The 16,920-nt window shown below is 46.9% G+C and overlaps 2 protein-coding genes across 3 annotated transcripts in view; both read left to right on the forward strand.

Annotated features, from left to right (window-relative positions):
* Shpk (sedoheptulokinase) overlaps positions 1-15,044 on the forward strand; it is a 28,353-nt gene extending 13,309 nt beyond the window's left edge. The window contains exons 2-7 of the mRNA XM_005067429.4: positions 1,998-2,139; positions 6,745-6,928; positions 7,461-7,613; positions 8,345-8,520; positions 9,882-10,082; positions 12,810-15,044. Coding sequence (XP_005067486.1) covers positions 1,998-2,139; positions 6,745-6,928; positions 7,461-7,613; positions 8,345-8,520; positions 9,882-10,082; positions 12,810-13,222 — 1,269 coding nt within the window. The 3' untranslated portion in view covers positions 13,223-15,044. The remainder of the gene's footprint in view (positions 1-1,997; positions 2,140-6,744; positions 6,929-7,460; positions 7,614-8,344; positions 8,521-9,881; positions 10,083-12,809) is intronic.
* The window catches only part of Trpv1 (transient receptor potential cation channel subfamily V member 1), a 40,743-nt gene continuing 33,768 nt past the window's right edge, over positions 9,946-16,920 (forward strand). The window contains exons 1-2 of one of the 2 annotated variants that reach the window (XM_040749106.1): positions 10,049-10,082; positions 12,810-12,905. The gene's annotated coding sequence lies outside the window, so the exon portion shown is untranslated. Of the gene's footprint in view, positions 10,083-12,809; positions 12,906-16,920 lie in introns of both variants that reach the window. The other variant, XM_013111620.3, reaches the window with a different exon arrangement.

Here is a 16,920-nt window from a genome sequence, read left to right on the forward strand (position 1 = left end):
ATATAGGCTAAAGAACACTGCTAAAATTAAATGGAAATAGCCGGTGGCTTTCCAACATGTTGGGTGTCAGTTTGACTCCAGCTCATCATCTCAGTCTATACTGACATCCAGCAGCATGGTGCTGGCTTGGAGATGTGGTCACTGCCACTGCCAGATGCTTATGCACACCATTCAATTGTTAGCAGAGCCTCATAAAAGAACCTTATTGGTTTTTTTTTCTGCTTATGCTGAGTCAGGAAGACTCCCTTATGTGAGCTGCATGAGTCTCTGCTTGCCTCTAGCAAAACAGAGCCCACCTGAGAAAATTGCTGCCATCAAGAAGCCGTGCTTCTCTCTGTTCTTTTATTTCTAAAATCCCTTTTAATCTGTTGTCATCCTATGTGGAAATTCATGATCCCACTCCTGACAACCATATGTAATGTGTAGTTTTCCCCATCACCCGCCTGGGCCCTGTAGCTTTGGAGCCTATCCTGGCACTTGCTCTGTAGACCAGGCTGGCCTCAAACTCACAGCAGATCTAAGTGCTGAGAGTAAAGGTGTGCGCTACCATTTCCTGGCCCTCTTCCTCTTTTTCATCCTGGGGATGGAATCCAGAACCTTGCACTTGCTAGGCAAGCACTCTGTGGCTGAGCTGATTCCCCCAATTTAATTCTTTTAAATGCAATCAATTTACTTTAGATATTAAGTATCTCAAGACTCTGAAGTAACATAGTAGCATAGGTATGATTCTTTTCAATGTGAGTATATGTACACTTTTTTTAAAGATTTATTTATTTACTACATATACAGTGTTCTACCAGAAGAGAGCACCAGATTGACTTGTAGATGGTTGTGAGCCACCATGTGGTTGCTGGGAATTGAACTCAGGATTCCTGGAAGAGCAGTCAGTGCTCTTAACCTCTGAGCCACGTCTCCAGCTCCTGTATATGTACACTTTGAAAGGTAATTTATCCATTGGAAACAATGAGGCATCTAGATTTCTTTGGCAGGTGACCTTGTGAGGCCTTTTTAGCCTATTGAAATTTAGTATTAGAGGGCCTCAAATTTAAACTTGCTTTTAAGGCCTCCCAGTTTCATTGATATCAAATTGCTTGACATATCCCAAATTGCCATGATCTAAAGGATATCGTTCCCTGTTAATAAATTGGTTTTCTTTTTTGCCTATTGAGTCTGTCTCCAGTCATTCATTCCAGCCAACCTGGAATGGAGGGGAGGGAGGGGGATTTCATCTGCCTCTGTACTGCCAGGTCTTCCCTCTGCCGCTGTCCCACGCTTCCACATTCCTTGTGAGTAGACCCCCTCCGTATTTCTCCTGCTGACTGTGGAGCAGCAGAGCCTGGTGTATTGCTGAACTGTCTGAGTGGTTGTGCTTTCTCCCTGGTGGGGCGTGGGCCTTTGATGGACAGTCTCGGGGGGTGGGGAGTGGGCCTTTGATGGACAGTCTGGGGGGGTGGGGAGTGAGCCTTTGATGGATAGTCTGGGGGGGGTGGGGAGTGGGCCTTGGTGGACAGTCTCAGGGGGTGAGGAGTGGGCCTTTGATGGACAGTCTCAGGGGGTGGAGAGTGGGCCTTTGATGGGCAGTCTCGGGGGTGGAGGGTGGTCCTTTGATGGACAGTCTCAGGGGGTGGTGAGTGGGCCTTGGTGGACAGTCTGGGGGAGTGGGGAGTGGGCCTTGGTGGACAGTCTCAGGGGGTGGGGAGTGGGCCTTTGATGGACAGTCTGGGGGGGTGGGGAGTGGGCCTTTGATGGACAGTCTGGGGGGGTGGGGAGTGGGCCTTGGTGGACAGTCTGGGGGGGTGGGGAGTGGGCCTTTGATGGACAGTCTCAGGGGGTGGGGAGTGGGCCTTGGTGGACAGTCTCAGGGGGTGGGGAGTGGGCCTTTGATGGACAGTCTGGGGGGGTGGGGAGTGGGTCTTTGATGGACAGTCTGGGGGGTGAGGAGTGGTCTGTTGGTCTGTTTGTTTGCTCATACCCACTCTCTCTTGTTCTGTTCCCAGAGGCGGGAGCAGGATGTGACTAGAATCATCCAAGCCCTAAATGAGTGCCTCGATGCCCTCCCCCGGCAGCAGCTGCAGAGAGTCGGAGCCATCGGAGTGTCAGGACAGATGCATGGCATCCTGTTTTGGAAAGCAGGTCAAGGTATGCTGGGTATGGTTAATGATCTCATGCTGTGGTCGCTTAACTGACTGAGAACAGGGTTGTAAAGGGCTCTTGGACTAGGGTCAGGTGCCAGGTGTCAGGCTAAGGGTGCTACCTGTATGACCTCATCCATCTTTCCCAAGAGCTTTATGGTGAGTTACCACTGTGCAGGTGAGGAGCAGGAAGTTCAGAGAGGTTAGAACAACATGCTCTGGACCACACAGCAGCGAAAATGGTCGAGCTTTCAAAGGCCTCTCAGAAGACCAGAGACACAGGAAGGTAGTGGTATAGTGAAGGGAAGGACTTCCCAACAGAATGTCCACAGAAGGAGTATAATTTACAGGAAGTCACCAGCTCCCTGGATTGCTAGGCAGTCCTTTTTTTTTAAAATGTCAGAAAATGTCATAGACATAAACTAGAAAGGAGACTATTACTAAACTATCATTCAACCTCAGAAACATTATCATTTGAGCATAGATGGGTGCTATTATTTATTTATTATTGGGACACAGACACATGGCACTGTACCTGACTGAATGCAGCTTTTTCAAGCAGAGGAGAAATGGCTGCTTGGGGTTGATGTGGTTAAGAGGTGGGATGCTGGATTCACTTCTGTCTGCCTAGAAAGGCAGCAGCAACTCAGGTCCCCTGGGCTAAGTGAATGGAGACTCTCCTCTCTCCTCATCTAGTGATGTGTCTGTCCTCTGAGCCTTGTCCTAGACAGGGCTGGGTATCTGTACAAGTCCCCTTTCTCCCTTATCTGCCTGTTACCAGGTCACTTCAGACAAGCAAGCTGCTGGGCTTCAAGCAGCAGGAGGCTGATGAGGGCACCAGAGCTGACCTCTCCTAGGCAGTCCAGGTTGTAAAAGCTTTTTAAATTCTCGAATTCTTCATTAACAAGAATAAATGTCCTTTTAATACTAAAACCCTTCCTAAAGGGGAGAGCAGAGATCTAATGATTGTGGTCTGGTCATCGGCCTTCCTTTCTCTGAGTCTCCTGGCTTCTGTACCAACCACACAAACCATCAGCCACATCATTGAAAGAGCTGCTTAGAATTTCATGGAGCCAGCCTGCTGTCTTGTTTTGCTTTCTGCTTCTGGGAAAGAGGAAGCAAGTTTGCTGCTGCCGATTCCTGATGACGGAGTCCAGCAAAGTCAGGTTTGGGATCAAGTTGTACCATTTTTAATGGTGGCCACAATTCAGGTTGGTTTTAGTACCTACCATGTGGAGGCCCTGCATTGTTCCCCTGGGAGTGAAGGAAATGAGTGTAGGAGCCTGTATCTTCCAGAACACAGCCAACATGGTCAGGCACCTGCAACTCAAGCAGAGGGCTAAGTACTTCAGTGAGGACACAGGCGGGCAAGTGGGAGGACTGGGAATGACTGGCATTTTCTGAGAGGCCTGTGGTTAGGCCTGTTTTCAGAGTCCACTTTCAGGCGCAATAAAAGAAAGAGAAAAATAGGGGCCATAAAGCAAAGCTAAAAGGCGAGCTGCAGACAGGGCGAAAAAATTGGCCAGTGTAGAGTAGGTGAAAGACAAACACCAGGCGAAGAAAAGGCAGATGGACCAAGGGTCTCTGACAAACAATTCCTGGAAGGGGAAATAGAGAGGAGGCAATGCTCACTATCACCGGCAACTAGGAGAATGCAGATGTCAACAACCATGAGACACTGTTTTCCTCCAACTGGACTGAAAGGAATAAAAAGGCCTGGGAATATCAAGAGTTGTCAAAGGGGCGGGAAACTGGTTTATTATAAATACTGCAGCTGGTATTTAAATAGATTAAATTAGCAGAAATGTTTTGTAGGGCAGCTTGGCAAGGCCTGTTAAAAAAGGGTGGCTACTATGCTTCAGAAATTATACTACTTGGAACTGGTCCAGGAGAAGTACTTCACTGCATCTTTGTTTATGGTGGTAAAAATGTGACATTTACTGTGGGGACTCATTACATACATATAGTCAGGCTCATTTAGTAGTTAGAAAGAATAAGGTACATTCAAGTATATTGACACAAGGAAGACTCAAGACATGTTGTTGGGCAGCAATAGATACAGTAGAGTATTATTGTTTAAACAAACACACCCAGGTCAACCACATAAAACAAAACCTGTTGTGTAAGTGTAACAATAGACAGTCACCCAGGAAGAATACACAGTGGCAAGTAGGGGGTTGCAGCTATGTAGGGAATGGGCAAGCAGGACTTATGCCCTGTCTCTAATATTTGAAGATTTTTTTTAATTGAGAGTGCATTCATTTATCATTGTGTCATTACAAGCTTCAAAATATATTAATAGTTCTTTGCCAAAGGGAAGGAAGATGGAGAGAAAAAGGAAAAGAGAAGGAGGCAACACTGGGTCAGATTCTGGGACAGACTTCCTAGATTCACATGCCGATTATTAGGTCTGTGAAGCGGGGAAAATCCTAAAAGCGTCCTGCTTTATTTTTTCTTATGTGGGGATGACAATCACACAATCAATTCTCAGCACCCATATGGCAGCTCACAGCTGTCTGCAATCCCAGGCCTGTGGAATCTGGTGCCCTCTTCTGGTCTTCACAGCTACTCCATGCACATGGTGCACAGGCATACATGTAGATAAAACACTTGTACACAGCAAACAAACAAACAAACAAATGCATAAATAAATAAATAGACACATAGAATAAGTAAGTTACTATTTTTAAAGTGTATTAAACAACCTATGGCATATTATAAGCATTATATTCTTGTTACAGTAAAATTACAATTCAAACAATGTAAAATGGGATCAAAAGAGTTTTGCAAACAGATGAAGGGATGGAGCTGAAGCTTCAGGATTACAGCTTTGGGATTGAGCTCAGAAGCCCACGCTTAGATTCAGGCAGCAGTGCAGTTGTGGGGGAGGCTGTCACAGGAGGAAGTGCCTATTCCTCTGCCTGCCTCCCAGGGGAACGTAAACTGACACCAGGCAGATGTTGTAGGTCCCTTTACCTGTAACCTGCCTCTCTTCTGTGCTGCAATGCCAGGAATACCGACAGACAGTTTACAAGGTCTCTTTAGAGTGTTTGCAGTCATGGTTTCATCTATCTGTGTGCCCAGTCAATTTTTTAAAAAAGATTTATTTATGTATTTTATGTATGAGTTGCTCTGTGTGATGTACACCTGTAGATCAGAAGAGGGCACCAGATCTCATTATAGATGGTTGTGAGCCATCATGTGGTTGCTGGGAATAGAACCCGTGACCTCTGGAAGAGCGGCCAGTGCTCTTAACCACTGAGCCATTTCTCCAGCCTGCTATTTGTAAGGTTCACTCCCTTACTCTGTTGATGTTCTTCACATGTCATTTCAGAGAGGACTTTCTGAACCTCCAGTAACCTACCACTATCTTTCCCCTTCCTCCTCTGTACATTTTCCACAGCAACTAAAAGTAGCTGGTAGCGTCTTTGCTCATTTATACTCTGTCTCCATCCTGGCATATAACTTCATGGAGGCAGTGGACTTGTTCTTTACTTTGTCAGAGACTAGACTAGAACCAGTGTATGAAGCCCATTAGACGATCAATTAGTATAGCACGCAGTCATCATCCATGAATGAATGAATGGATGTATCGTAGCCTGGGACTACATGGAGAGGGGCAGGTAACTCTCATTCTTTGGTTCCCTATGAGTAAATTTATAGAAAAATACAATGACCTTAGATCCCAAATCTGGGATCAGACACAGCCACAAACTTCCACGCTGTTTGGTAGGCACCACCTTGTGGTTGGGACAGATTTTGACCTCTGTCTACTGAGTGTGTTCAGTTCTGTGAGCTGTTCTGGCTGGCACATCGTGTTAGCCTTGTTTTCATGTTTTGCTGCACTAGTTGTCGTTAAATTCATGGTGATGTAAGAAGCATCCCTGTCTGAGGAGAGGCTGTGTAAGGCAGGCATGCCGTCTTTTTCAAAGGCTGCTGGAAAACCATGAGGCCCAGGGCAGGGTTAGAAGTCATGTTAGCTTTCTGTTGCTTATAGAGAGAAAAAGGTTCATTTCAGCTCACAGTTTTGGAGGTTCCAGTGAATTACTTTGGGCCTATAGTGGTGTTTTCTTTGTTAGGGTTTCTGTTGCTGTGAAGAGATAGCATGACTATGGCAACTGTCATAAAGACAACATTTAACTGGAGTGGCTCACTGAGGCCAGGAGAGGGCATTGCATCACCTAGGACTGGAGTTGCAGAGTGTTCTGAGTCACCATATGGGTGCTGTGAATTGAAACTGGGTCTTCTGGAGGAGCAGCCCCCCCCCAAGAAGAATGAAAAAATATATATAGAGAGGGGGGAGGGAGGGGGGAAGGAGGGAGGAAAGGAGGGAGGGAGGGAGAGAGAGAGAGAGAGAGAGAGAGAGAGAGAGAGAGAGAGAGAGAGAGAGAGAGAGAGAGAGAGCACGCAGGACAGAGGTTATACACACAGGAGGAGTGAGTGACTTCCCAGGGTCACTCATTCACTCTGCCATCAGAACCATGTCTCAATGAAGCACTGTCACAGAGTGGAAATGTCTTGTCTTATAAACTCACTTGCAGAGCAGAACCAAGGACATGCCTATACTCATCAGTGCTGTTTTCTCCATTGTTTGTTATCTCCTTTGTTGCAGGCTGTGAATGGACACAGGGAGAGCCCGCCCGTGTATTTGAGCCCAGAGCCGTGAGCCACTTGGTCACATGGCAGGATGGCCGTTGTAACAGTGGTTTCCTGGGTTCTCTGCCCAAGCCAGCATCCCATCTCAGTGTGGCCACTGGATTTGGCTGTGCAACCATCTTCTGGCTTTTGAAAAACAGGTCTGACAACTGTTCTTTCAGTCAGCATGTGGTTTCTGGGGTGCCAGCAGACGAGGACCGTGTCTTTAGCTAGTCAGCATCCTTATACCTGCTGCCTTGTGTCTTGAGTGAGGCCTGGCACAAGGTGGAGTCACAAGGTTCACATTTGGTCTGGAATGGTTCCATTTGTGGAAGCTCACCATTGGATATCTGGTTCTAACTCAGGACAGGGGATGGAGGTAGGGAGGGAAGAAAGAGAGAGGGAGACAGAGAGGGCAAGTGACTTCACAGTGGGGTCAGGGCTATGGCCTTCTTTCCTGAGTACAGTGCCTCTTCGTCCAAGTTCCTTCCCTTGGGACTGACTTGGGATAGCTTGCTCTAGAGTGGCTAGGACAGCCTTCCCCATGGACTCACGGTGTTAAACTACAGTATGTAAGGTCATGACTGTGCCCCAGCTGTGCCATGTCTAGTCCCCTCTGTTCACAGGTGGGTACAGCATGAGCTCTGATATCCTTATTATATAATGCTGAACTGCTTTTTGTTTGACAAACAGCCCAGAGTTCCTGAAGTCCTACGATGCAGCTGGCACCATCCAAGACTATGTGGTTGCCATGTTGTGTGGCTTGCCAAAACCCCTGATGTCTGACCAGAATGCTGCTAGCTGGGGCTATTTTAACACCCAGAGCCAAAGCTGGAACTTGGAGATGTGAGTATGGCCTCATGGGTGGATCCTGATGAAGGACGTGCCTGGAGGGAGAACTTCAGTATTTTAAAGAGTAGGGACAGAGGCTGTCTGCTGAAGGGACACTTTCCACTTTATTCTACATACACATTTGCCTTTGCAGGTACAGAACTTCAGGGTGCTGTAAGTTCACTTCCTTCAGGGCCTCAGTTTTGAGCCCTGAGATACAGTTAAGAGCACATGGTAGTTCAGGTAAAGAACTTTCTGGTGTGCTTCATGTAGCCTTCACTAACCACGAGCAATGGATGCATGGGGTGTTCATGAGGCTACTTACTGGGCCTGACGGTTGGAATGTGCTAACCAACTCTAATGGTGCTGGGGCCCTCGTGTTCCCTTTGCAGAAGGTTTGTGTTCCCTTCAAACACAGGTATTGGAATGCCCTTGAAGTCTGACTCATCTCTAATCCCTGGTCCCATCCTCTTCTCCCATTTATCTCTACCTCTTTCTGATGGCTGCTGTTGAGACTGGTTGTCCCCTAACACCACTCCATGGTGAATCTCAAGTTATTGTTCACTCTCTACAAAACCCAAACTTATGACTTAGAAAATGCCAGAGACATTTTGTGCTAATACTGCATCCTGGCATCCTATCTTTCCTTCTGCTGTGTGTAAGTTGTAGCACTGAGTTTCTAGGAACTCAGTAAAATCCAGATGACCAAACACCATGGGAACTTAGGGCTCACTTCTGTTTTTCAGACTGGAAGCAGCAGGCTTTCCTGTCCACCTGCTCCCCGACATTGCAGAGCCAGGCAGCATGGCAGGCAGAACCTCTCACACGTGGTTTGAAATCCCAGAGGGCACACAGGTGGGTGTAGCCCTGGGTGATTTACAAGCCTCTGTCTATTCCTGCATGGGCCAAAGGACTGATGCAGGTAAGTTTGCCTTTTGTTTCCTCCTTAGGCTCGTGTTGCTGTCTTCTCAGTACCAACTCTGACCCAGGGTCTGTGACCCATAGTGTAGCCACAGACTCAGCATCCTGTGAAGGTGGAAACACCTTCATCCTTGCAGGGGAGTCTCTGCTTGGGCAGGTGACAGGCCTCAGAGTTCTATCCCCTTGCATCGACCCCACTAGGGCTGGGGAGGGAAAAGACTGTTTTTTTTCTTTTCTGTGCTCCATGACCAAGAAAACGGAGATTAGCTGGGACCATGGCTCAGTGGCATAGAACTTGCCCGGCATGTACGAGGCCCTGGGTTCTGTTCTCAGCAAGAGGGGTGAGGCAAGAGGAGGAGACTAGCACTGTTATTATTGTGTCAATTAAAGTTATATTAGATACACTTCTAAGTGTAGAACCCTTTCTGTCAGGGCATAGTCTCCATTTGGTTTCTTTTTAAGAATCTATAAAGCCTAAGGACATATAAAGTGGTGAAGACCCTTTGGAAAACAGTGCATAGGCCCTCACAGGTTAAATGTGGAGTTACCATGTCCTAGAGACACAGCAAAAGAACCAGAAACACGTGTCTGCACAATCACTCCAACCCCATAGTTCATGCCAGTACTGTTCACATCAGCCCCTAGTGGAAACAACCTGAATGGAGTGTGAAAACTGTGGGCAGTCTAAAGTACTACAGTGTGAAGAGTGAGAGACAGGTATGAAGCCATACATCATATGCTTCCATTAGTAGACAATGCCATAATGTCACGGTATACCCATGAAGAGAGGAGGATGATCCGTTGCTAGGGGCTGTGGGGAATGATTGTTAAAGGGTACATTTTCCTTTTAGAGTGATGGGAATGTTCTAAAATTGGTTAGTGGTGAAGGCTCTTCCTAGGATATGGGTCCTGAGCCTAGAGGCAGGTGGGGCACATGCTGCTTCTGACTTACAGCCTTGCTAGAAGGTTTGATGTGGCACAGCCCAAAGGTTCTTCTTTGCCTTTTGAGGCTGGTTTTGCTTTTGTTTCTGATCCCCTAACAGATGAGGAAATTGGACGCTGACTTCAGTTTGGTTTCTAAACCTGCTAGTCCTGGAAAGTAATGCACTATTGCTCCTGCTTTTCTTTATTTTATTAGACTGAGTCTAGTCTCATACCATTTACTTTCTTTACTAGTGCTTTACTTTATTTATTAGACTGAGTCCAGGACACACTTGGTGAGGACAATCCACTACGCCTCTTAAAAAAGAAATACTATTTAAGAGTGTACATATTTTGGACATGGCACCTGCTCTGTTATGATGTTATGATATGTGACCCTGAGATGGCCCTGCAGGGCTAAGCTCTGCTGTCTTTGTGCAGTTCTCAACATCAGCACCTCCGTCCAGCTGGCGGCCTCCATGCCTGTGGGATTCCAGCCACTGCAGACTCCAGATCCGGCAGCCCCAGTCGCCTTCTTCCCTTACTTCAACAGGACCTACCTAGGGGTGGCAGCATCACTCAACGGAGGCAATGTGCTGGCCACGTTTGTCCACATGCTTGTTCAGTGGATGGCGGATCTAGGTAAGGGTTAGCCCACAGAGTAGTGTGTTCTCTGCTTATTGCTCTTGTCCCTTAATGTGTAATGCCCAGATCCAGTCTCCCACCCAGATGAGTCCCTGCATGCTCCTGCCTGCCCCAGGAGTCTGAGCCTTCAGCTTCCTCTCCTCTGTTTATGAAATGTCGTGTGTGTGTGTGTGTGTGTGTGTGTGTGTGTGTGTGTGTGTGTGTGTGTGTGTGTGTGTGTGTGTGTGTGTGTGTGTGTGTGTGTGTGTGTGTGTAGGGGAGCAGATGGCCAGGCACCTTTTCCCTGACTTTGACCGTGGGTTATTGCAACAGTTTCCCAGCTCCCCCTGGCTCCATAGTCTTACTCTCTGCTAGGCCTTCCTTCTGATGACTATAGATATCTGATTTTTGTTGTTGTTGTTTTTTCTAGGCAGGGTTTCTCTGTAGCTTTGAAGCCTGTCCTGGAGCTCTCTCTGTAGACCAAGCTAGTCTTGAATTTAGAGCTCTGTCTACCTCTGCCTCCCAAGTGCTGGGACTAAAGGTGTGCATCACCATTACCCGGTGGCTACAAATATCTGAAATGGAATGACTGACACACATGAGCAAAAAAGACCACTGGTATTTGACAATGTTATAAAATCCTAATAACATTTACTTCTGGTTGGCAGTTCCTGCCTGGATGTTTTGGAAGGCGCCTTGGGACTTATGGAGCCCTTCTTTCTGCTTTCTTTTATTTATAAAGAGGATCTACTGGTTTTCTTCTGCTCTGTATGTACAATGGCACATGTAACTGTCATCTACCAGAGGTCTGTCCTGCAAACACTGAAGGTCAGCTACCCAGGTTTAGGGCAATTGTGGCCCTCAGGTGCAGTGATCCCTGGGACATGTCAGGTGCAGTGATCACTGGAACATGTATGTCAAAGTCAGGTAACTGCAGGAAACATGAACTACGGGAATGGGAGAGGCATAGGCAGAAGGCATGTGGGAAGCTTCTACTGGCTGTGCACACAAGTTGGCAGGCTGGTGTTGGCAGATTAAAGGTTAAATTCTTTTTTTTTTTTTGGCTTGGATCCTTGTCGTGTTTCTTTGTAGGAAGAATCAGGAGAAGGTTTTGAGTTGCAGAACGAGCCCTCAGACCATCCAAGCAAACCCTATGTTCAGATACTGCTGTAACTGGATTGGGTCTACCAGTTGTTCTCTGTGCTGTCAGTAAGGGACTGATTTCTTACCTGTGAAAGAGAAAGTACTATTCTGCTTACCACTCTGATTGGATGTACACACATGTGCACTCCACTCACATTCATGTACCCACCTGAACACGTACATAGAGCACACGAGGCCCCTGAAGACCCAGTACTGATCTCTCCATGCTCAGAGGTGCAGACTAAGTCTGGAGATGGGGGTGGTTCTGATGCCGTTGCATTTGTTTGTTTGTTTGTTTTTTTTTTTTTCGAGACAGGGTTTCTCTGTGGCTTTGGAGGCTGTCCTGGAACTCACTCTGTAGACCAGGCTGGCCTCGAACTCACAGAGATCCGCCCGCCTCTGCCTCCCGAGTGCTGGGATTAAAGGCGTGCGCCACCAACGCCCGGCTTGCCGTTGCATTTGTACTTCTCTGACTGGGACCCGCAACACTGTGCCTCTGGGAGCTTTCCATAAATAAGGAATTTCGCAGTCTCACCTCGGTACCCTGAGTCAGAAGCTGTGTTCATATTTCATACTCATATTTCAGAAGCACCTACAGCCTTAGGCTCTTGGCTTTCTAACCTGGCTGTGTCTCAGAATCTGTAGCCTAGGCCAGTTCTATCAAAGGGAGCGGGTCCCACAGAGACTTGAGAGCTACTCAGGCTATGGTGGTGAACTACACTTAGTAAAGAGTTTTCTTATCAAAGTTGTATTTGTTCTCCTTCAGGTAATAGAAAATTAGAGATCAGAACCTTTTTTTTTTCTTTTTGTGGTGCTTGATATTTAACCCAGGGCTCTAATCATGCAAGGCTAGTGTTCCACCACCAAGCCATGTCCCAGCCCCCAAATGACCTAACTTGACAGTACATGGAAGCAACAAACAAACAAAAAAAACCAACCTTCCTTATTATTTATATTTTAACTCTTTTTGAGATGAGGGTCTTTGTATAGATCAGGTTGGCTTTTAACTGGCCATCCTTCTGCCTCAGCTTTCTGAGTTCTGGAGTTTCACTGTACCCAGATAACTTTGTTTTTCAGAATGCAGAGATAACATAGGACAGGGAACTAAAATCTGACTGGCACACTGGCTTGACATCAATCAGTTGAAGATAGCAAACATATCACTTCTTCCTGGGCCCCAGGTAACCCATCCATACAACGAGAATGGCTTAGGCTTCATTCATATAGCAAGGGTGGTGTAGCGTGGATCCATGGATTGCAGTGACACTGCTAATGGCTCAAATGGCACTTCTGGTGATGCTTGCTAGTGGGTGTTTATGTTTGGTCCCTTAGCATCATATAGCTGTGCTATAGTTATGATGCTCACTTTAGGGCTAGGATTCACAACAATATCTCCCAGAAGTCTAGCTGTGGCCACAGGGAGACAAATGACTGGAATCTAGAACAGAATCTAGCGAGCCAGACTGAATCTCTAAGCCTGGAAGCTTCCAGCCAGTGTGAGAAGCAGCAGACATATCTGCCCCTTCCTCCTGGGGATTTAAAACAGTTTCTGCCTCTTCCAGAAGCTGCATGGTCTTATAACAGATCTTCCATTTCTGACAGGCCTGGAGGTTGAAGAATCCACTGTCTATTCACGCATGATCCAGGCGGCTGCACAGCAGAAAGATACACACCTTACCATCACCCCAACAGTACTGGGTGAGAGGCACCTGCCAGACCAGCTAGCCTCTGTGACGAGAATCTCCTCCTCTGACCTTTCCCTGGGTCATGTGACCCGGGCCCTGTGCAGAGGCATTGTTCAGAACCTGCACTCCATGCTTCCTTTTCAACAGCTCAAAGAGTGGGGTGTGGAACGGGTGATGGGGAGTGGGACTGCGCTGTCCAGGAATGAGGTGCTGAAGCAGGAGGTCCAGAGGGCCTTCCCTTTGCCGGTGTGCTTTGGACAGGATGTGGATGCAGCCTTTGGAGCAGCTCTGGTCATGCTCCGGAGAGACCTCAGCCAGAAGGAGCCTTAGTTCATGCAAGCTCATTGGCTAAAGGAATTCTGGGAATTCTATCTAATTGACATTGCCAACATGATCAATGGGTTGTCCTTTTCCTGGATGGCTCTGTGGGTAGATTGTAAATTGTACTGATCATGAGGTACTATCTAAATTGGCCAAGGTCTTACCTTCAGGGAATGTGATAATCATGCAGCCAGGAGTCACTCATCAGATCCCAAACTAGTGCCTTCCAAGAGCAGGATCTTCTGGAACTGATTGCAAATGCAGATGTGAGAGGTGGAGAGAATGGGAGGGAGAGAGGGAGAAGAAGAAAGAGAAAAACAGTTTGCTGATCACTAACCAGGCTCATCTGTGATTCATCTGTAGACAGAAAGAAAACTTCAGAGCTAACAGTCTGGTAGCCATGGCTCCAACTAAGTAAGGAAAACCCGCTTTATGCCCAGTTTTTGGACTGGTCTCTGTAAGAGGTCCAGCTTTGAGTCAAATGCATTATTGGAAAAATCCTTACTACGGGATTGTACCAGGTGGAGGGAGGCCCCCTTCCCAGTCTTGTGGTCCCTTAGCTATAGCATGTTCTCTGGGTAGAGAGAGACCTGAGGACACTGAAGCAGGATGGCTTGGAGGAAGCTGGGGTCTGTGTGCTCTCCTTGCCATGCACATTTGTTTCTGGGAAAGTCCTGCACCAGGGCTACCCTGAGTCCTCTCAGCACAGCTGGCTTGAAGATACATTCCAGAGAAGGAAAGGTGGGTGGCATGAACAGCAAAAGGGACCACAGCATTGTGGCAAACACAGTTCTGACAGACTGTTAAAGATGGCTGCAAGGCACTGGGCCTTTTCCATGACTATGTACAGCCTTATGTCCCCTCACTCCTGCCACAAGCGGTAGTCAGTTTCATGAGAGAATGCCTTATCCTCCAGGTCCCACCTTTCTCTGTGGTGAGGGCCTTGCTGGCCTTTGATGGCGCTGGCCCTGTTTATGTGGGTATGCATGTAGGGCCAGAGCCAGCAGTCTTCCCATGTTACATTACCTTCCAGGAGACGGCCACCATCACTGTGCCTACTCCTAGACTCCTAAAGGACCCAAGGCTCAGGGATACTTGTAACTTTGGGGAGCAGTCATGTCTCTTTGTGTGAGTTATTTTGCAACCTCTATGATTGTGGGAACCCATTTGATGAACTTGGCTCCCACTGCTGGCTACAGTTCAGATAACAGAATAAAATTCATTTTTTCCAGAGTCTTGTCCCTTTGATAAACACATGGCCATCTGTTTTGGGAAGATTATATATTACTGCATAGCTGTAAAACTATCATGACTGCAAGGACCCTCATAGGTAGATATGGTGGTGCATACTTTTAATTCCAGCACTTAAGGAGCAGAAGCAGGTACGCCTCTGTGAGTTCTACGTCAGCATAGTGAGCTCCAGGACAGCCAGAGCTACATGGAGAGACACTTTCTCAAAAAGAAAGAGCTTGCCCCGTGTTCACCAGGGCTTATCATAGATAAGCCAGATGAGTTGGGACAGTCATGTTGCAGTCCTTGGGGCTGAGAGGGAGGAGGAAAGACAGAGGGCTCCTTGATGCCCTGTCAGTTGAAGAAGCAGTGTTCTAGGATCTCTTCCTCAAGGTGCAGCTGACCTAGCACGTTCAGAGAGCTGTGGATAATGTGTAAATAAAGATTAAGATCTTGGGCTGGTGAGATGGCTCAGTGGGTAAATAGACTGGTCGCCAAGCCCAGTGACTTGAGTCGTATCCCTAGGCTCTCACTGTCCTCTGACCTCCACACCTGTGTAGCAGCACATGATGTCCTGTCCCAAATAAATAAGTGTAATAAAGATGGTGAAGATCTCTATTGATGTCCTTTAAGCCGTGGGGCCAGCATGGCACTAGAGCTCTACGTCCCTTTCAGGCCTCGTGTCTGCTCTACCCTTGAGGGCTGAGCCCCAGAGTCCACGCTTGTTATCTGAATGCCCTGCTGCTGCTTCCCTTGCATGTGATCCCCATCTCCAGTGGAGGAGGTGGGCTTGAGCAAGATGTCAGGGCCTCTTCTCTCTGGACTGAAGTTACAACCCCCTCACTGCTTCAACCCTCATTGCTGCAAGGTGCCAAAAACATGTTGGAAGTCAGCCTATTCCTCAGATGAATTAGGCGACTGCCAGCATCAGGCTGGATATCAATGTTCTCGTCTTAGGAGCACTTACAGCTTTTCTTGTCTGATTCACTTTGGCTGGGGAAATGTAAACAGACGTGTGTCAGTTTTAAGCAAACGTCTTTGCCACATTCTCTTCCCTTTGCCTACGAGATTGATGGTGTTCCACAGATTACATACTTTGTCTTTCTGGGTCCCTGACTGAGGACAATATGGCATTGAATCTTTACCAGTCGGTAAAGATCACAACTGTGAATGAGAAAGAAACCTTTGCCTTCTGGAGTCTTTGAGCTCTGGGGGTTGCTTTGTTATTACAGCAGACCTTACTTCATCCTGACTGTGTAGCCACAATAACCATGGCGTCTGTGAAGTTTTCATTGTTCCCCATGCAGACCAGACTAGTCTCATTTCCGGAGCAACAGGGGGAGCTGGGAATCCTGCCAGGTTGATGTGTTGTTGAATTTCTAGCACAAGGAGATAAAATAAGCACTGTGACAATAATCTACATGTCCAGAAGGGGGAGTCATTTATCCTCCATGCAAGTGATATCCTGCCTAATATTTTTTTTTTGTTTTGTTTTTTGTTTGTTTGTTTTTTAGACAGGGTTTCTCTGTGTAACAGTCCTGGCTGTCCTGGAACTCACTCTGTAGACCAGGCTGGCCTCAAACTCATTGAGATTCACCTGACTCTACCTCCCAAGTGCTGGGATTAAAGACATGCACCATCACTGCCTGGATATCCAGTCAAATCTTAAGAGTTTCAATAACATTTAATATTTGGTGATACCTACTGTGCAGTGAGAACTAATAAGTTCTGTTTATTTGAACCCATTTAATCTTTATAATCTAGGAGGCGGGTATTTTTTACCTCCGTCTCACAGATGGTGAAGCAGACTTACTAAGTAACTTAGCTTAAAGCACAAAGCAGGGCATCCAACTGCAGAACCTACTCTCTTTATTTTGCTTATTTATCCATTCATTTTTGACCGTATGCCTTTTAATTATATTTATTGTTATTTTTAAATTTCTATATTGTTTCATTATATTCTTTACCCTCCCCCAACTTCTCCCAGATCCTCCTCACCTCCCTACCCAACATTTCATGTTCTTTCTCTCTTCGCTCCACACAGAAGCAAGCCAAAAATCAACAAAACAAACCTCTAAAAGACCAAAGAACCAAACCATAACACCCACCCACACACACACCCACACACACACCCACACACACACACACACACACACACACACACACACATACACGAACATGGAGTCTGTTGTGTGTTGGTCAAAACTCCTGTGCATAAGGCCTCCATTGGAGTGTGGCTGCTATACTCAGCGTCACTCTCCTGGAGAAAAGTGATTTTCCCTCTCCTACAGATATCAGTTGCAAATAACTTTCTAATTAGGGGTGGGGCTTTGTGTCTACTCCCCCTTCTCCACGCTAGGATTTTGTCTGACTTGGATTTGTTCAGGTCTTGTGCATGCGGTCAGTCTTTGTGAGTTCATACACTGTTTCCTGGGAGTTATCCACTACCTCTGGTTCTTACAGTCTTTCTGCCTTGT

The sequence above is a fragment of the Mesocricetus auratus genome, unplaced genomic scaffold (genome assembly GCF_017639785.1).
Source record: "Mesocricetus auratus isolate SY011 unplaced genomic scaffold, BCM_Maur_2.0 Super-Scaffold_100007, whole genome shotgun sequence".
In the NCBI taxonomy this organism is placed as follows: domain Eukaryota; kingdom Metazoa; phylum Chordata; class Mammalia; order Rodentia; family Cricetidae; genus Mesocricetus; species Mesocricetus auratus.